Source organism: Taeniopygia guttata, chromosome 17 (genome assembly GCF_048771995.1).
Source record: "Taeniopygia guttata chromosome 17, bTaeGut7.mat, whole genome shotgun sequence".
Taxonomy (NCBI): domain Eukaryota; kingdom Metazoa; phylum Chordata; class Aves; order Passeriformes; family Estrildidae; genus Taeniopygia; species Taeniopygia guttata.
In genome coordinates this window covers 9,300,650-9,320,552 of record NC_133042.1, presented here as the reverse complement: position 1 = coordinate 9,320,552, position 19,903 = coordinate 9,300,650, and the positions used below count along the sequence as shown (strand labels likewise).

General features: G+C 46.4%; 1 protein-coding gene across 4 annotated transcripts; it reads left to right on the top strand.

Annotated features, from left to right (window-relative positions):
- The first annotated feature begins 5,633 nt into the window (after positions 1 to 5,633).
- On the top strand, positions 5,634 to 18,537 carry TRAF1 (TNF receptor associated factor 1). 4 transcript variants are annotated; one of them, XM_041719627.2, is made up of 11 exons: positions 5,634 to 6,231; positions 7,675 to 7,895; positions 8,552 to 8,636; positions 10,403 to 10,501; positions 11,429 to 11,590; positions 12,976 to 13,047; positions 13,635 to 13,700; positions 13,917 to 14,342; positions 14,815 to 14,992; positions 15,563 to 15,711; positions 16,850 to 18,537. In XM_041719627.2, exons 2-11 carry the CDS (start codon positions 7,687 to 7,689, stop codon positions 16,979 to 16,981), a joined length of 1,578 nt encoding a protein of 525 aa, XP_041575561.2. In that variant the 5' UTR covers positions 5,634 to 6,231; positions 7,675 to 7,686; the 3' UTR covers positions 16,982 to 18,537. The 4 variants fall into 4 exon arrangements, with proteins under 4 accessions (XP_041575561.2, XP_072792761.1, XP_030142495.4 ...); XM_030286635.4 differs by having other exon boundaries at positions 5,643 to 6,231; positions 16,766 to 18,537; XM_072936660.1 differs by lacking the exon at positions 10,403 to 10,501 and having other exon boundaries at positions 5,640 to 6,231; positions 16,766 to 18,537.
- The last annotated feature ends 1,366 nt before the right edge of the window (positions 18,538 to 19,903 follow it).

The window sequence follows — 19,903 nt, the reverse complement described above, 5'->3', positions numbered from 1 at the left end:
GAGTAAACAAGTGGAGCAATACAAAATCCTTGAATAGAATCCTTAGTAAGATTCCTTTCAAGTTCAAAACTCTTCTAATAAACAGTATCAAACACCCATTTCCACAAAGAAAGAGTTGTGGAATCAGCTGGGAGGGGTCTGTGGGTCAGAAGGGGTGTCAGGAGATGAGTGAACACAGAGTAAGGAAATCCGTTTTTTTTCTTTTGATTGGAGATTATTTTGTCATTTAAAAAATTCACTGTCTAGGAGCTGGAAATTTGGTGTCCATCCATGTGGGTTGTCTCACTTGACCCTGCCTACAGAGGCCTATTTTCAGTCTGTGTAAATGTTAATGTTTAGACATGTCTCCCAGCAAAATGTGTTCTTAATCTGCTGCTGAATTCTTACATCAGAACACACAGAAATTTAGCATGGCTGTCAGTTATTTTCCAGTAAAACACCCACCTTATAGCAGTTACATATGCTTTCAATTTTTAGGATATTTAATAATGTTTTCATCTCTAATTAAGAGAAATATCTGGGTTTGGCTCTTTCATTCTCCAGGGAACCAAGAGTTTGCTTTTGCCAATTGCTGGATCATTACAGAATTCCAGTCCTTGTGTTAAATTTTGCTTTTCAAGTTCTGAATGAACTTGGAATTTGGATACATGTTTAAGCAGCAACTGATTTCCTGGAAAATACTAAACTGGGTTAAACACCACAACTCTCTTAAAAATAACATTCAAATGTAGAAAACAATAGCAGAGGGATCCTGAGTAAAACTTGCTCTATTCAACCCTTTCTTTTCTATCCCAGGAAATATTTGTTACACACAGGGGGTTATTTATAAAATGGTTATATTTACCCACATTCAGAGCTAGAAGTCACGAAATGCAGATTATTCCTAAGGTGCTGTGGTTCATACTTATAGTTCTTTTGTTTATTTGCTACTTGAGGGCAAAAGGGGCAATTTCTTTTACAGGAAAGGTAAACAAAAAGTTATATTAGACACACTTTAAATCAGCTGAGATATTAAACCCCCAAAAATGGGATTTACAGTGGAAAATCTATTTTCTCTTAAGGGCAGCAGCCCCACTGGTGCCAGTTTAAAGGACTCCTGAGTACACAGAGGTTCAGAGCTGGGTTTAGTGCTCTGAGGCTGGTTCCAAGGAGCCCTGATAGGGACTTGAGCCGTCTAAATTGGCTTTACAAGAGGAGCCCCAGCAGCACATTCTTTCCACTGATAGTTCCTTGTTCCCTGCAGTTGATACCATGAGGAGCACATCTGCAGCTAGAACAAATCAGTGCCATTGAAATTATTTTGGAGGAGCTACACTTGATATCTACACCTGCAGATACAGGATTTCTTCAATTGCAGCACAAAAACCATTGGGAAAATTGCTTTCCAAAGAGAAAATATGTCAGGAGCACCTCACCCATCCCCACTGACGGAGATGCACTGTGCCAGTTTGTACCTGCTGAAAGGTGATTTGCAATATACAGACATAAACTGAGGTGTTGGTGACAGGCTGGGCCTAAGTGGCAGCTGTGACCAAAGTCATTCCTTTGCTGCATGGCTGAGTCTGGCTCTGCCAGGGTCTGATTAGCCAGGTTTCCTTCATTACTTATAAAAAGCAATATGCCATAAAAATGTCATCTTCACTGCTTAAATCATACAATTTTCCATTAAAACCTTCTGCCATAAGGTCCTAGAGGATATTCATCCCTAGGCTCTGACAGGGAGGTGGAAATCGGTATTAATTTACAGCAGCAGTAAATTCCAACAGTTTGAAGTCACCAATCTATGTAATATTAAAGTGTGGGCTTTTTTTTCTAAGCTTCTGTTTTGGTCAGGAATCTCAAAAACAAGGTAGGATCGAAAGCTTCCTATGGAGCCATGAGGGATCAGATTAATCCATGACATAATTTAGCAGGATTCCATGGGTTTATACCAGAAACTGGGGGGATGTATCTAAACCTACATGAGCTCCTGGGTATCCCAGCCCTGATCCTGCCAATCCCCATGCCCAGTTCTGAACTGGGATTAGTCCCAGCCCAGAAACACTTCCCAGGGGAGTCCCTGGGCTTTGAAACAAGATATTCATGATAAGGAAAACTGTTGGATGTGAGTTTAGAGAACCAGATTTAGGAAATGCTGGATTTCCTTCCAGTCCATGTCTTGCCTCAAGTAACCCCAGGCTTTCCATGTGAAACCTCACCACAATTCCTGCTGCCCTCCAAAGCCAGGCTTTGGTTCTTTTGGTTTCTTCCAGGCTTCCCCTGACCCTGGGCAGATGGGAGCATTCCCTGTGTGCCTCCTTTGCTGGCTTTGGGGTTCCAACACCCACTTTGTGATTCACATGTTGGACGTGGAGCTGCAAGTTTTGTTTCCTTGGCTGGATTCCAAGGACGCTGCTGGGAACATGTCTGGGATTTTGGGCTCTTGGGTCCCATCACTGGCACAGCTGCCAAGAGGTCTGGCCTCAGGAGAGGGCTCTTTTTATTCAGGAGTTTAAGCATGTACCTGTTTCTCCTTTTCAGAATATAGACCTGTTACTCTTTTACCTGCTTTCCCCACTTCCTACTGTAATTTTTCATTCAGGCTCCTCCTATGCTTAAAATTTATTTTCCTTTCTCCTTGAGAATCCTCTTTAAAAGCATCTTGGTTTGTGAACACTCATGAGCTTTCCTTCTTGCTGTAGCAGTGTTTTGTTGAGGGCTTTGTTTTCCCTTTACAACACAGATAAAGAGAATTTTGTATTCCCCTTGTGAAACCTCAGATAACACTTGGAGCTTCTGTGTTCCCTGGGTGTGTTGCCCATAAAATACAGGTACAAATAGACATGTCAGTGGTGGTGTGGCAATTACTCAGGATTATGAATCACAATGAAAAATACTATTGCAAAGCTGAGCCTGATGCTGTTAGTCATTCTGCAATAGCAAAGGGAATTATGGGCTCAGTGGAGGAGAGATGCAAGTTAGTGCAGAGTCAGTCTCTTTCTGCTTCTGACATGTGGAAAACATCTTCAAACATCTTTATTTTTCACTGTTCTTAGCAAAATGAGCAGCTTCTGAAAGGGTTAAAGGAGATTTGCCATAACCTTCACTTTCCCCTCAGTTATTGTCATTTATGAGAATTAATGAAGATATTAAATAAATGTGATGTTTCCTTTTTCTGTTTCCACTAATTAGTCCCAGTCAATCAACAGAATATCCACATTTCCCCAGCTGGTTTAGAGTCAAAAGATATCTGAATCTGAACTTGTTTTTTCATGTCACATCCAGAGCTTTGGAAGAGTGTTTTGGCTGGCTTCCCCACAGGCACAGCTCCCATTCCCAGAGTTCTCTCCAAAGCATTAAGAATGGAAATAAGCAGCTCAGAATTTTCCAGTTTAGCTCAGGCTCTGTGTACGTTAAGAGAAACAGAAGCACAACCACAAGTACAGCAAAACCCTTCATGTGGCCAGAGAGCTGAGCTTCAGCTGGGGAAACTGCCACAAACTGGTCCATGCTGGGCTCACACGCTGCAGCCCACGTTTGTCCTGCTGTGGGGGGACAGTGACTGAGGCATGAGACCACCAGGGAGCTTCTCCACATGAAGAAGATCTGCCTGCTGGCCTGATCTCAGAGGCAGCTTCAGAAATCTCTCAGTGATTTACTCTGAAATGTTCTTGCTTGTAGGAAACCATCAAGGCCACTGTGATAGAGAGAAATACTTTCATTTTCTCTCTGCTCCTCAGGGTGATTCCTTGGCTTGGTTTGTGGAAGCTGCTTAAATGAGTGACTGAAATAAGCCACATACACACATATATATGTATATGAAGTGTCTAATTTTTGGGTGCTTTTCTCCTGTCAAATGCTAGAGAGGTGCTCCAGAGCATCTATTCTTTTGGAGCAAAGCATTCCTAGGATAATACTGTCTTACAGAAAATACAATCTGCAAAAAATCCTGAGCAGAGCAGGGATGAGGAAAATAAAATCAGTTCCTGATGTGTCTTTGAGGGTTACAGTCCAGCTCTTATGAAACTTAGTGGGGAAACTTTCCTGCTCTTTGGGACTGGTCTTTGGGGCATCCCCATAACAAAGCAGAGCTACAACTGGTAGTAGGCACAGACAGATAAAACTGAAACATATAAAAAATTTTATTAGAAACAAGAGGTTGAATTGTAGCAAAGCTGTCGAGTTCACTGCGGATAACAATAATCAGATTTATTTATTCTTCTTTTTCTAATCTTGAATTGGTGGAACCCCACAGACACTCTGTTCCATTCAGAAAACAAGTAATAGTGTGGAAGTTACAGAGCTCCTTCATATCAGAGCTCTGAACAGGCAGGAGTCTTGACTTGAAGCACTGAGCTCCAGTTCCTAGAAGTACTGAATCTCATAGGCACTGGATTTGCTTTTACTAGCAAATTTTCCTTCCTGTGTTTTACCCATTTTTCAGGTTTTCATAGAACAAGTGCACATTTCCAGCTAATTTATACTGATTGAAAATCATGTTTTCATAGAATGTGACATCCCTATCTTAAACATCTCTCTGAAATGCAATTATCCTTTTGACTACAGTCTTTAAAACCCAGAGCATCTGAGCCTAAATTCCATTTTCAATGTCCTATGAAATCTGTAGCATTAAAAGTCTCAACACCTTGGCTTATTTTTAAAAGGTGGTATTAAATATGGGAATATATTCCCTGTTGCACTTTTCCCCTAGCATATAAAATGATCATTATATGTTACTTAAATAGTAACACAGTGCCCTGCAATGCTGAACACTGCTGGAATGGCTCTACAGTAAAATTAAGCTTCAAATTTTAATCTCTCTCTGAGCCACATCCTGTTTTCAGTTAACTGATCTCATATGGGGGAAATTTACCACAGGAAATCTCTCTAGTTTGGAAAGTACCAAAACCTTATCTTTAGTTTCTTTGTGTAATTCAGCACCTTTGGAGACAGAGGTGTAACAGAATCACAGACACTTTCAAGAAGTCTCAAAGCAAGAGGAAAGGAGTGAGTTAAGGGCACAGGGAAGAGGTGGAGCTGCCACTTCATTCCTGAACCTGACCCTGTGGTGCAACACTGATCATTCTAAAATTAACATCTTACACCTCTTTATATCCCCAAAGTTTGAAAAACCACATCTCTTTCCTTTTCTGAAAGAGATTTTAACTCCCATCCTGGCAGAAACTGCCCAGGCCAAATTAATTTGTGATGAATTTTAACAACCCAAATGAGGGCAAATGGGTCAGGCCAAGGCCTCACTGGGGCTGTGTCACACTTTCCCCATAACAGCCAGCCCTGGTGACTCTGAACTGCAGATCTGCATCAGATCACACCTCAGACGCTGCAGATCAGCCCAGGGAGGAGGGAAGTGTCTGCTGTGTCTGTCTGTCTGTGCCAGCCTTGCGGCAAACACCCTGAGCACCAATCCCTCAGCCACGGGGACGTCGGCGGTGGCTCCTGTCAGGGCAGCGATGCTCAGCCAGTGAAACACCCACAGAAATCTGAAATATTCTTTCAGAATACCTCTGCTTTTCACCGTGAGCTCTGAGCAGGGCCTCACCCCCAGGGATGGTCCCCACAAGGAAGAGTGAACAGATTTGCATGTACAACTCTTTTTCTGACTGAATCCTCTGTCAGAACTAGAGAGGATGGCAGCAAAGGGAGCTGTGTCAGGGGTGAAGAGGTCCATTCTTGTGCTGATAATGAAACTTTGCTTTGTATAATCTTTACTGCACTCTAAGAAGGCTTTGCAGACATTGCTGAACTCCTGTGTTCCCCTGCCGTGCTAGCCCGAGCTGCGTTGGAGGGTGAGGCACAGCGGGGCTTCCCCGGTGAGCTTTCCCGGAGGCTCCAGAGGCTCCGGGCTCCATCCCGGACCTGCACGGGCTGTCCTGAGCTCCTCCATCCCGAGGCCGTGCGGGGGATGTCGCGGTCAGGACTTTCTGTCCGGGTCCCCGTGGCTCACCCGGCAGCGCTGCGCTTTCAGGAACCGGCTGCCCGATTCCCGTTTCGGCTGGCCCGGGGGAATTTACCTCGCGGGGCCTTTCCTCAGCCAATTCCCCGCGCCCGCGGGCCGGGACAGCGCCGCTGCCCCGAGCAGGGGAAGCCCCGCTCCCGCCGGCCCCGGGGCGCGGCTCGGGCTCCCCGCTCCTCCCGGCCGGAGCGAGGCAGCATCGCCCGAATCCAGCCCCGCCGCCCCGCCGCGGCTCCGGTACCCGCGGGGAGCGCCCGCCCCGGGGCCGGCGGGCTCAGGTACGGGAGAGGCGGGATGCAGGGAGGGGTGGACGGGAGCGGGAGGGATGCAGGGGAGCGGGAGGGATGCAGGGGAGCAGCAGGGATGGAGGGGAGCGGGAGGGATGCAGGGGAGCGGGAGGAGTGCAGAGGAGCAGCAGGGACGGAGGGAGGGAGGGATGGAGAGGTGCGGCAGGGATGGAAAGGAGCGGCAGGGATGGAGGGGAGCGGGCCCCGCTGCGGAGAACCGCCCGCGGCCCCCGGCCACACGGGCCCGGTGCCCGAATCGCGCCCCGGGAGCGCCCGGAGGGCAGCGGGGGCTGGCCGGGGGTCCTGGCCGCTCTCGGCCGCCCTGAGCCGGGATGGGCGGCTCGGAGGGACCCCCGAGCCGGGCACGGAGCGCTCCGCGGCGGGGCCGGGGCTGGGCCAGCGGGCGGGGGGAGCCGTGAGCCCCGGCACCCACTGAAACACCTTCGCTTCCATGACCTTGGTGTTGCCGGCTCTAATGCAGGGCTCTGGCAGGCCGGGCAGCCCCTGCGGCCGCTGCGGAGCTCCCGCTCCGATGCTGCAGAGGGAATTGGCCGAGCCAGGCCATGGAAAACTCTGCGTGTTCCCAGGCAGAGCCTCCGGCCCGCGGTGTGCCCTGCCCACCTCACGGCAGTCACACCGCCAGCCTGGCCTGCCCACGGCAGCCTGAGTCATTTATTTTCACATTTCTCAGCCAGCGTGACTATTGGTAATACTGAGACAGGTTATGGTGTGTCAGTACTGTTATGGAAAAAAAAAAAAAAAAAAAAAGCTTTATAAAGGTGTTATTATACTCAAACTGCACCAGTTCCCTGGGTGAAAACCGTCCTTGGAATTTCCAAGAGACACCAGAATCAGTTTCAGCTGCATTTCCAAAAAGATCCCACTGCACAGCAAACCAAACCAAAGGGAATGTGCATGACACCTTGGCACACGTGGCTCCAGATGTGCCGGTTCGGAGCACAGCATCAAGGGCTTCTGGACTTGGGATTTCCTTTGTCACTTCACCACAAGTCTTATGACTTCAGAAAAGTCACTGTCAACACACCAGCTGATCAATTTCTGTGTGTATAAAGTGAAATCACGAATTTTGAGAATAGATGTGGTTGGGGATTTACTCTGCAGAAACAATCCTCTGTGATGACTGATGGGACTATAGCTCATCTTTCTACAAGCTAAAAACTCTTGAAAGAAAACCCCAACCCTCCCTTTTTAGGACCCTGTCTATTTTTGTGTTGTGTTTGAGGGAAATTTTAAAGGTGTACAGTAATTTCCTGCTGGTGCCAGGTCAAACCCCACTGTGACATTTGGTCACGCCTGTCACTGCAGTAACACTGCGAGGTTACTGCTCAGCTTTGGGGCTCCTGGGGACTGTGGTGCATCCTCTCACATCCAAGTGAGTGTTTGAGCAGCTGGATTTTCTCTCCTCTCACTCAGTGCTCGCTTCAGATGGCTGAGAACAGCCCCAGGAGCCTGCAGGACCCCCTCGGCTCTGCCCCTGACGAGAACGAGTTCCCTTTCGGATATCCCACCAACATCTGCGAGGATGCGCCTGGGCACAAGTTCCTGTGCAGCAACTGCAACAACATCCTGAAGAAAGCCCTGCAGACGTTGTGTGGGCACAGGTACTGCTCTGCCTGCCTCGCCTGGATCCTCAGGTAGGTGCTGGGCTGTGCCGCTGGGCTCTGGGGCTCCCTGGCCCTTTCCTGCCCGAAAGGATTTCCCGTGGTGGACTGCAGGATATTTATTCCCTGCCTCCTCCTTGGTTCCACCATGGAAGTCTCAGGGGCCTGATGGAGTTTTCTGTCTGTGATTAATAATTCTGATTTAACCTTGAAGAACTGGTCCAAGGCTGACTTAATCCTTCCGTGGCACTTCACAGCCCTTTGATAAGGGATGCTATGGGGTTTTAGTGAATATAATGTCATATATGTCTATATCTGTCTGGGCAAAATGGGCATTTTCTGTGTTTTAAGCTACTTCAGTTTTCACATTTTCTTTCCTACTTGGAGTTTTTGAATCATTGATGGGATAAATAGCTTTCCATCTTTATTCCTTTTTATGGTTCAGGCTGCCCTTATTTTACTGAAATATAAATTAGATTGATGGGCATAGTCCTCATCTTGAAGAATAGAAGAGCAAAACTTTTTTAACATCAGTGTGTTCAAGAATTAGCCTTTAGTGAACAAGAATTATGGATTCTGAGTGGAAATCACAATTTTCATGGTTTTATTTGTGTCAGTGCCTGTACAGACACATCCTAAACTGCAGTGCACAAATGGATTGGTATTTATTTTTTCTTTCTTTTTACCAGAAACAATAAAAATGCAATTTGCCAGAAATGTAAAGAGGAAGATCCCAACACTTTAGGTGAGGAAAGCCTATTGGCAGAAGAAAGGGTAAGTTGTAGTTCACAGATCATTAATTTATCAATAACCATTCTCTGTAGTCATCACTGGACTGGAGTTCAGAAGGGAATGCTATAAAATGCAATAGCAGCTGATAGTTACACATTTTAACTTAAGCTTTAATAACTTGGATGTCCCAGAGTTTTTTGAGTTTAAAAAGTGTAATGGCAGCCTCAGGACTTCCCAAATCCAGGTTCTGCAATGTAAAATCCCAAACTCTTCCATATGATTAACTTTTTATTGTCTCAAAATAACTGGTGCTTTCCTACTTGTAATAATATGTCTTAACTGTTACTTATCATCCTCAGGAAGTACTTTAATGGATTTTCCAACCTCATGGTTTCTTGTACCCTTCAAACATGAAGCTGAACATAATAATTGATACAAACTATGCTCTGGCCAATGTTTCATCTGGGATTTAATGGTGCAGATCTCTTCTTGTGTGATTTTCCTGGCAAGTTGCTGTGCTGATCTGTATCCCAAATGCAAACTGGGCCCTAAGGCCCAGTCCCAGCCTGTCCTTTTCCCTCCTCTCTTATTACAGGCAAGGATATCAACAGACACATAATCTGTCTAAATTTTTTAGGGAAAAATGAAAACAAATAGGCAGCTGACAGTGGCATAAAAGCCAAAGTTTAGACAGCAGCAAAATAATGGATCTGCTGCTGATGCTGAACTTGGTGATATCCCAGAAAAAAGAAAAAATCCTCAATTCTGGAATTAATTTCCCAGTGACAGATCTCCTGCACAAATAGGTGCAGCTGAGCCCTTCTGAGCTCGCTGTGCTTTCCTGTCAGTTTGGGATTTCTCTGCTGTGGGGTTCTTTTGGGTGTGCTGGGACTTTCTGCAGTGGGGGCTGTGAAGTGACCCCACCGGGGCTGCCTGGCAATTCTCTGCTCCAAGGAGGGAGAGGATCTCCCGTGCCCGTCATTCCCAGCAGATGCTGGCCAGATTTTCAGGAACTTTGAGACTGTAAATACTTTCCTGCTTCTCTTTGTAAAGCTTTCTCCTCTAAATCCTTGCTCTGTGTTATTCCGTGTGAAATCTGCATTTCTCTGCACTGTGCTTACCTGCAGACTATCCAAAAATACCTTTAACTGTGGCAGGGCTTCTTCTTGTGCCAGGATCCCTGTTTTGGTGCAAGATGTAATATTTAAGTGTGCAGTATTTCATCATTACATAGCAATTGTACAGTTCCCCGTGTTTAAATAACACAAAAATCTACCTAGTGTAAAGAACAAACCTCTCTCCCATCTGATTAATATTTTTTTTTCAGCACAAAGTGTCTAAATGAGCGAAGCCCAGATCTGAGCAGTGCTCTCAGTGCAGAGACTCTCAACTCCTCTCTGCAGCACGTTCAGGAGGTGTTAATGACCCCGATAATGAAATGCATTCATTAAGGGACCCCACAGTCAGGGTCCTGTCAGCACCTCGCTGCGTGTGAAATATTTCAGGCTCCTGTGAAAAGAAATGCAAAATAAAAGCTGTAGTTGGCCGGGCTTATTTTCAGTAAATTAACATCGTGTCAAATAGATTAATTTTGACTGCTAAGACATAAATTATTTAATAATTATTTGGGCTTCTACTACACTAAGATTAACTCGCCAAGTCACAGAGTCTTATGCAATACAGTAAATTTTTTCAAAAATTAAAGATTTATCAAGGTGTGGATTTCTACCACCCTATTCCTATTCCAAGGATGCATCCAAAGGTACTTTCTCACCAATGTTTTTATCCTTACTTTATTTTCTTTCCAGGCTTTTGGTGATGCTGCCATTAATAAAGAGATTTCTGAACTCAGAGTCCACTGTGTGACCCTTGGGTGCAGCTGGTCTGGTATCATGAAAGATTTTGAAGTATGTTCAAAGAGAGTTTATTCAGATGAATATGGAGTGGGGACAGAGAGACAATGAAACCAAGATACCAGCAGACACAAATGAATGCAATTAATTAGAATCAGCATCAGTATATTGTGATTTATACCAACGTTTTTGTCCAAAAATGTGCCATTAATCTGTGGAAGGTTCCCTGCCCATGGCAGGGAGTTGAGACTGGATGATCTTTAAGGTCCCTTCTAACCCAAATAATTCTGTGCTTCTCTGCTTAACTTTAGCAGGGCTTTGGCCAAATCCAGAACATTCTGAATGAAACTCACATTGCACAAACTTGCATCAACTTGATATTTTATCCAGTGGTTTCCTTATTATTCAAATGCAAGGCTGCTACAAGCAGGTGGTGACAGGGCAGAGCACTTCAGTCTCCAGGACACTGTTCAGGCAATGTTCTTGGCATATTTATAGGAGAAAAAAATCCCTCCTGTGTCAATGTATTGTTTGTATTCCTCATTCTTTTCAGACTAATCTCAAATGCCTCAGTTAAAATATTTAAATGGGCAAAATTTGTGAATCTCACATGTAAATTTGAGTAATAAATATAAGGGAGAAAGCTGGGACCAGGTCATGCTATTTTTAAATAAAAGCCCTAAGGGAAACTGTTTAAGGGAGACCTTGTGTTTGAATTTACCAAATGTCATTTGGTTTTGGTTTTGAGATTTAAAAAAAAGTAATAATTAACAAAAAGAAAAGCCCCAGTAACGCTGGTGAATTTTTCACCAGTAATCTCAGGAACTTTGTGCAGTGGGACTTTACCCAAGCTTAGAAGAAATGCAGATCAGAGCCCTGGGCTGCCGGAACAGAGACTATTTATAGATAAATGTGAATATCTATTTATAGATGAGCATGAATGAGCACTTCACATGTTGCTTTATAACTTTTTACTTCCAGGAGCATCAGAGTTTATGTGAATATGCTTTGATCCCTTGTCACACTGGCTGTGGGCATGTGGTGATGAGGAGGAAGCTGGCAGATCACTTGGAAAATGGATGTGTCAATAATGTGACAGTGTGTCAGCAGTGCCAGTGCAGCCTGCCCAGCTCTGAATGCCAGGTAAGAACATTTCTCTCTCAAATAAAGGCTTTTTATTGATGGTTTCAATGATCTGTGCCACCATTTTCCCATCCTGATTTCGTTGCACTCAGGGAATATTTCATTTTCCTGAGTTTGATCATTTTTCCACACAAGTGTTGGAGGGAAAAATGGATGTGATTATCTACTGGTGATGTGACAAAGTGCCCGTGTGCTCCCCTGGGTTTGGGCAGGTTTCAGATCCTGCCTCAAAATGAGTCCTGGTGTGAGGCTAGAGAAAATCAGACAAGCAGGGGAACCTGAGCCCTCTCTGCTCCTCCTCTGCTCAGTGTCTCCAGAGCTCTTCTCCTCCCACTCAGCCACCACCTAATTCATATTTTGGCTGGGAAACCTTGGTAACCGAGCAGGGGGCTGGCCTTGAGGTGTGGCTCCTTTAGTATGTGTAGAATTCTGGGGACGTGATCTGCTTTAATGAATTTGCACCTAGTTCAGAATTGTGATTATTTGTGGGTATTCCATGTGTCCACAACCCTCTGGGAGAAAATAGTAAATTTTGGGTGCTGCTCTTGCTCTCTTCATTTTATTCATTCAGTTTAAGGTTTTATGATTTTTTTGTATTTCTCTATTTTTAAATAAGCTTCTCTCCTCTGAAGGAGAGTTCCTTTCCCCCTCAAGAAACATGTGATATAAAGGAGTAAAAGAGCAGAAATGAATAAGATCACTGGCAAGATAATGAATGTTAAAATATGGGTTAGAGAGTGAGAAAAACCCGTGGCTGCATTTCTGAGAATCGAAAGGGAAACTCAGAACTGGTGTGCAGAGGAGCTTGTGCAGATTAAAGCCACCCCCTCTGCAGAGTGTGTAGGCAAAGCTGGCAGTTGCTGTGTTAAATACAAATATTACAGAACCAGTGGTGAAGAGATCACTTCACCCTCCCTGGAGGCAGAAATGGCAGGAGGCCTGTGAGTGCTGATGCATTTTCTGTAGCACATCACGATGGAGAATTTGGATTCCAGCCTGCAAAGTGTTCAGAAGCAGGATGCAAGAAGGGTCTGCACGTTGAGCAAAGGGTATGGACTCAGCACAAGAAGAGTTTATGTTTGAATTATATTTGAATTAGAATTTATATTGGAGTTTCCTGTGCTGTAACCTGTTTATGTTCATATATATATATATCTATCTGTATATATTTGAATTTCCTGTTCTGCTGGTCATTGCTGTTTTCCTGTTCTGTAACCCCCTGCTTGTCACTGCATGTATGAGAGTGCACATTTTTGTGTGTGTGCACATAACTCTGAACCTGGCAACATTTTCACATTGCCAATCTTGTATCCAATATCCCAGGGTGACCTTTAATTCAATAATTAAATAAGGCACTGACTTTTTCCTTCTTGTTTTAATGACAGGAGCACTCATGTGAAAGCAATTTATGCAAGGAACAAAAACCTGTGCAAACAGAAACAGCATTGAAGGAAAAGGTGGGTGAAAGATGAGGGAGTGCAATGCAGCTTTATTTCAATTAATAAAATTATCACTTGTTCATTTAGATTAAACAAATCCCTGAGAACATCTTCAGATCCAGCAGTTGTTTCTGGCTGTTCTTTACATCCCAGCAAAGCCTGGCTGACTGCCTTCCCTCCCCTGCTCCCACAATTACCTTCACTAAATTATCTTCTCAATAACCTTCCAAAATGAGCAAATATTTGTTTCCTCTCATACCTTGAGTTAGAGCCACCTGACCAGGAGTGTGCTGCACACATTTTCTTTGTGAGAAATTGTTGCCAGGTGATCCCTGTGCTCGTTAAATTGTGTTCTGTCATTATGGGGTCTGGGAGATGGACACCTCACTGCCAGGCTGTGTGCAGGAACCTTGCTCTCAGCCACACTCTTAATTGATTTGCCATCAATTTTCAAAGCTGGTTGGGCACTGGAAGCTGTGGAATTACCTTGACTTGAATTAATCTGATTTATAGCTGCTGTGTTTGTGGTTTAGGTGTTTGTAGGGAAATAAAAGAATTCCCTTCAATTGGTTTTGATTATTTCCTCTACATTTTTTTTTCAACAGAGCCACTCTACATCCTCATCCAACAAGGATGGCTGTTGTTTTTCTGAAGTTGGCTGTGCATTTAGGGTGAGTGAAACAGGTCTCTTCAGGCAGGTTCCACCCTGGTTTGGACATTCCCTTCAGGGAAGTGTCTCTCAAAACAGAATCAGCACTTCTGATGCCGGATGATGGAGCTGCACCTTGCAGATTTTCCATGTCCCAGGGAGCTGAAGGGTTGCTGGGTTTGTCCCCAGGGCAGCTGTGGTGGCCATGGAGGGGCAGTGACAGCGTTGTCTCTTCCAGGGAAGCAAAGAGAAGATCCAGGAGCACCAAAACTCCGCCGTGGGAGCCCACATGCTGCTCCTGCTGCAGCACATGAGGCAGCTGCAGGGAACCCTGTGCTCCAAGGGCTTCTCCCCACGGCCAGAGCTGAGCCTGAGGAGTGCAGAAAAAAGCATCTGTGACCTGCAGATCCCAGCAGGGCTGGAGTTCAGCGGGGATCCAGAAATGGACTGTTTCCCTGTGCCTTCCTCTGTCCCTGAAGATGAGTCTGGCCTGCAGCAGCTCATGAGGGAGAAGGTGATTTCTGAGCTGGAAAATAAGCTGCACGTGTTTGAGAACATTGTGGCAGTGCTCAATAAGGAGGTGGAGAGCTCTAATTTGGAAATCCAGGCCTTCAGGAGACAGAGTGAACTGGACCAGAATGTAATACGAGGCCTTGAACTGAAGGTAAAAATGACAGCAAGGATTGTCTGGGTGCTCGTTCTATAGCCAATAAATACTGACACACATCAGGGGAGCTGGGGTAGGGGTCAGAACAGGAGTCTGAGCAGTGAAGGGCTCAGTTCTGGACACATATTCAGGATCCTTTTGTCATTTGATACATTTTCAAATGTACATCTTTAATATTTGTTCTCTAAATCCACATTTAGGTAGTGAGATGCTGCTGAGAGTTTTGAGTGTTAGTCTGCCATGATCAGAGTGTGAGCAGGCAGAAGAACTGTTTAATTGCCTGATCCTCTCCCAGCAGCATTTTGCCTGGAGGCCCAAACAACATCTCTGTGTGTGTTTTGACATATTGCTGTCACTTCAAAAAGAACCAAAGCAGAGCTTCCAGAACATGAGGACTCCAGAAGGATGCAGCCACCCCTGCAGCACAGCCTGGAGCAGGGGGTGACTGAGGACTGGTTTTTTCTCCCAGATTGCAGAGCTGCACCGGTGCCTGACGCAGAAGGACGCGGGCCTGAGCAGCCTGCACAAGAGCCTGCTGTTCTCTGAGCAAGCCTCCTACGATGGGATCTTCCTCTGGAAAATCACAGAGGTTGCCAGGAAGCTCCAGGACTCTGTGACGGGCAGGACAGTCAGTTTGTACTCCCCAGGTAAAGCACAAGATGGAGATGTGTGTTCAGAAACCCCAACCCTTCCGAATCCCCCCCATTTCTCCAGAACTCTGCTTCTTTCTGCTCGTGCCAGCAGGAGCATCTTTAAAACAGCTCCTCAAGCCAAGATGCTGTTTGTGCAGAGATCTGTAATCCAGGGCAATGGGATGTGCTTTTCCAGAGGGCTGTGCCCTAGTTTGGGCTCTCACCCTGCCCTTTGCCCTCCAGCACAGCTGCCTGCAGTGGATCCATCCCTCCCAGCCCTCAGCTCAGTGCCTGCTGGCACCACGTGGCTCCAGCTCTTTCCCATGTGGGAAGTAACTGGATTAGCTAAATTACACTTGTGTGGCTAATAACAGGTAATTTTCACCAAGGTTTGAGGCGCTAAAAGGATCCCAACCACTGGGTTTTCATTGCTTGTAATCTCCAGGGGATGCTGATTTGTCTGTTCTCCTTTCTGTGAGAGCATACCAAGTCACACATTACCTTTTCCCATATGCCAAAACACACATTATGCATCTTTTTTCCCCAAAAAACCCTGCTTTATTAATGAAGAGTTCTGATTTTCAGCTTTCTACACTGCAAAATATGGCTACAAGGTGTGTCTGAGGGTGTACCTGAACGGGGATGGGACAGGGAAGGGAACCCACATGTCCCTGTTCTTCGTTGTCATGAAAGGAGATTACGACGCTTTGCTCCCGTGGCCTTTCAGGCACAAGGTAAGGAGGGAAACTTCCCACATCTGATCCCAGCCAAAAATCAACACAAGGTGCCTCCTTTTGTGGAGTTTTGTGGAAGCTGAGTGCTTTTCCACATGCCTTTCCAAAGGTGAGCAGCTGCCCTGCAGTCCTGGGTAATGATTTGTGTCTGACTGGAGCCCCTTGCAGGGAAAGCTGCTCTTGCTGATATTCCAGACTTTGCCAGGCAGGATTTTCACCACCAGAACGTGGTGTTTGGAATATTCCAACCCGTGTCCACATGGGCTAAAGCCAGACACGTCTCCTGGCTCTTGCTAAGCACAGGTACTATCAGTTTAGGAGGAAATTATGATTTGCTGCCTGAAGGCATCGGAAGGGTGAGGTGAGAGTTCCACTTACAGAGGTGCCACAGATGTCTGATGTGATCCTGATCTGATTTTTTCCCCTTAGTGTGATCTGATAATGGCAACAATGGTTAGGAAAGCAGTGAAACCATGGCAGGACCTGACCTCTGCTCTGGCACTTGCCTTTGTGGGGTAATAATTCTGTAAAGCTTTCCTATAAATAGTTTTACGGCCAGTTAGTAGCCAAAAAAAAAATAGAAATCAAAGTTCCCAATTAAAAGATTATTACAGCTATTTCCCATTTCAAGCTATGGAACAGTGAGTTAATAAAAGGAGCAATGAGGTGGGAAGATTGTACTGATATTTAGGTTTTGTCTTTTACGTATTTGTGCATGGGCAACCAAGCTGTTTCTTCTAATTCCAAAGCACAATCACAGAATAAATTTAATGATGTAACCAAACCCAGGGGCTGTTTATGTTGTCAGAGGAGAGAGACTTTGGACTTTGCAGTTCTTTACCAAGGAATAATTCCTTACTTGATTTAATTTAATTTCATTTTATGGGTAGCAAAGTTTTAAGATCTTCGTCTGGGAGTTCACATGAACTGACCTTGCAGGTTGGAAACATTTATTATAGTTTTTATTTAATAACCATGCTTTTGCAGCACTCCTGTCCCTGCTTGGTTTGTTTTCCACGCCAGTAACTCCTCACTGCCACATTCTGTTTTTCAGGTGACGTTTATGTTGCTTGACCAAAATAACAGGGAGCACATCATTGATGCCTTTCGCCCAGACCTGACTTCTGCTTCCTTCCAGAGGCCAGTGAACGACATGAACGTGGCCAGTGGCTGCCCCATGTTCCTGCCCTTGGCCAAGCTGCAGTCCCCCAAGCACGGCTACGTCAGAGAGGACACGCTTTTCCTGAAATGCATCATAGAAACAAACTAGCAAATCCCCAGGTGGGCTTGGCTGGGGAGCTCAGCTCTGAATGCCAACAGATGATGAGGAAAAACCCCTCGGTTTGCGAGCTTGTGTTAGTTTGTGTGCACACAAAATCCTCAGAGCCTGCACCCCTGAGCCACTGCCATCCCCTGGAGGCACCCAGAGCAGCTCCTGTCCCCAAACCCTGGGCTCAGCTCCTGTCTCCAAACCCTGGGCTCAGCTCCTGTCCCCAAACCCTGGGCTCAGCTCCTGTCCCCAAACCCTGGGCTCAGCTCCTGTCCCCAAACTCTGGGCTCAGCTCCTGTCCCCGAGCTCTGGGCTCAGCTCCTGTCCCCGAGCCCTGGGATCAGCTCCTGTTCCCAAACTCTGGGCTCAGCTCCTGTCCCCAAACTCTGGGCTCAGCTCCTGTCCCCGAGCCCTGGGATCAGCTCCTGTCCCCGAGCCCTGGGCTCAGCTCCTGTCCCCAAACTCTGGGCTCAGCTCCTGTCCCCGAGCCCTGGGATCAGCTCCTGTTCCCAAACTCTGGGCTCAGCTCCTGTCCCCGAGCCCTGGGCTCAGCTCCTGTCCCCAAACTCTGGGCTCAGCTCCTGTCCCCAAACTCTGGGCTCAGCTCCTGTCCCCAAACTCTGGGCTCAGCTCCTGTCCCCGAGCCCTGGGCTCAGCTCCTGTGGGGCCTGGCAGCCCCAGGGGGGATTTTGGCTGCCCCCCCGCAAGAACAGGGCAGATTCCTTCCCCCAAAGCCAGGTCAGGTGTCTCTGTGCCTGCCAGGACCTTGGAAGCCGGGAGCTGTGGCTGGGAGCTGTGGCCCTGCTGGTGGCTGCAGCCTCACCCCGGGGATTTATTTCTTGCTATTTATTCCAAATTCCAATCCTGTTTCTGTAAGGGGATGCTGTGGTGCATCAGCAGGCAGGGAGCAGGTTCCACTGTGCTTGGGGGAATTGCCTCTGGGATTTCCAAAGGAGCCCTTGGCTTTCCCATTGTGGATACAGAGCTCTGCCCCAGGCAGGGTAAGGCCCCTCCATGGTCTGGTTTAGTGTCCACTCACTTCCTGGACCTTCAAGGCAGGTGACTTATTAGAAATTATTGATTTTTTTTTTTTTCTTAATGTGCTCTGATGTTTGAGATTTTTTGCATGCTAAAATGCAAGTAAGTGCTAGAAATTATTTTATTTTTGGGAGGTTTTCTAATAGAGGGAAGGAATGAATAATCTTTTTTATAAGCAAGACAAGCTTGGGACTATCTGGATGTGTGCAAAATCTCTCACTTCTGTCTTGGCAACAGCCTTTAAAATAATTAGTTGTGATAAAGTATCACAATTCAAAAACACCCACCCCATAAACAAATATTTATCAAAGTTTGTCTGGGAAGGAACTGGATATTCTGTGTATTTTCCTGTATTCCATCTTTCAAATGTTCTTTCAGGGACAGAATACTGGAGTAATTTATCTAAATATATTATGCTTTCCCTGTCTGTATCACTTTGACACATGCTGTATTTATTACAATCATTTATATTTTCTTATGATTTAATTTATTTCCTAAATAAAGCTCACTAACTTAAAGGATTGGTGTTCTTTTTGCTATCAAATCGGGAATTGAGCAGCTTGGATATGTTATAGGAACAGCTGAGCTGTGCTACGCTTTCCTTCCTTGCTTTTTCCTTTTCTTCTTTCTGGGGAAAGGAAGGTCCTTTTGGGGCAGAAATGCCCAGAACATCTCTGTCCACTTCCCTGGCTGGGAGAGCACTTCCAGGCTCTTCAACAGAGCCCACAGAGAGAGCTCGGTTAAAAAAAAAATAATAGAAAAACCAGATAGGGATGAAATCCACGCTGAATAAACAACAGACACCAAACCCACTGCCCGGTGCTCCTCCTTTCGAGGGCACAGCGGGCACAGAGCGGCCAAATCTCAGCCTGATCTGCTCTGGGGAGTGCGGGCACCCCCGGACCAGGGCTCTGCTCCCAGGGCATTCCCAGTCGGGCAATGCCCGGTCCGCTCCAGGCACTGCCAGCCCCGCTCGGTTTTCATCTCCCAGACCTTCGATGAGGGAGGGGCTGCCACTGAAATGAGCTGGAATTGATGTCGAGAGTTCCCTGATCCAGCAATTCATTTCTGTGTGATTTTGTCTGGGTGTAGAAAAATCGCGGAGAATTTGAGGGAGTTCCATCAGCAGATTTGCTCCGTGTTTAATGGCCAGCTTGGCAAAGAGCCACTGCTCCTACAGCTAAGGGGGTCTGAAACAGTCAAAGACAAGCTTTGGAGGGAATTATTTTTTTCTTAATGGACTAATAAAGCTGAAAAAAAAAAAAGAGGCAAATTTTTGGCTTATAAACCATTGTTTGGGACAGAGGGAGAACTCAAACCTTGCACACAACGGTTTGAGCTGGTTGTGTTGGTCAGTGGAGAGGAGGTCGGGTTGAGACCCTCGGAGCAGAAGGAACAGAGGGGGAATGAGCAACTGGTGGGAGGCACTGCTTTTGTCAGGGATGTGTCCCCCGGAACCGGCTGTTCCTGCGGCTGGAAGTGGCACCCGGGCCGAGGGGGGCCCCGGGGCCGGCGGGAGCCGCTCTGGGCGATCCCATCTCCGCTCCAGCCTCGGAGCTCCCGGGAGCGCCGTGTTTGGGTTTCCATTCAATATTCCTCGGCTCCGGTCTCCAAGGCTACACGCCAACATCCAACCCCTCCTCCCACGCCTGTTTTCAAAGAAAGAAAAACACTGTGAAAAGAGGCGGCAGCGATTTCTGGGCAGTTTTCAAAGCAGAGGCAGCGCTGGGAGCTGCTCTCCCCGCGCACTCCGCAGGCTCTGCTCCAGCCCGGGCCGTGGCTCCCGGCTGCTCCATCCTTTTCCAACAGGCAAAGCACCTCCCCCTCGGCAAGTGCAGGGTGTGGGGAACAAGTAAAAGTTTTTAAGGAAAAAACTGGGAGTTT

Bases quoted from the DNA above. Each gene is read 5' to 3' on its own strand.
- TRAF1 (XM_030286635.4), top strand. From the start codon at position 7,687: ATGGCTGAGAACAGCCCCAGGAGCCTGCAGGACCCCCTCGGCTCTGCC. The intron at 7,896-8,551 runs GTAGGTGCTGGG...TCTTTTTACCAG, and splicing joins TGCCTCGCCTGGATCCTCAG to AAACAATAAAAATGCAATTT. The intron at 15,712-16,765 runs GTAAGGAGGGAA...TCTGTTTTTCAG, and splicing joins CGTGGCCTTTCAGGCACAAG to GTGACGTTTATGTTGCTTGA.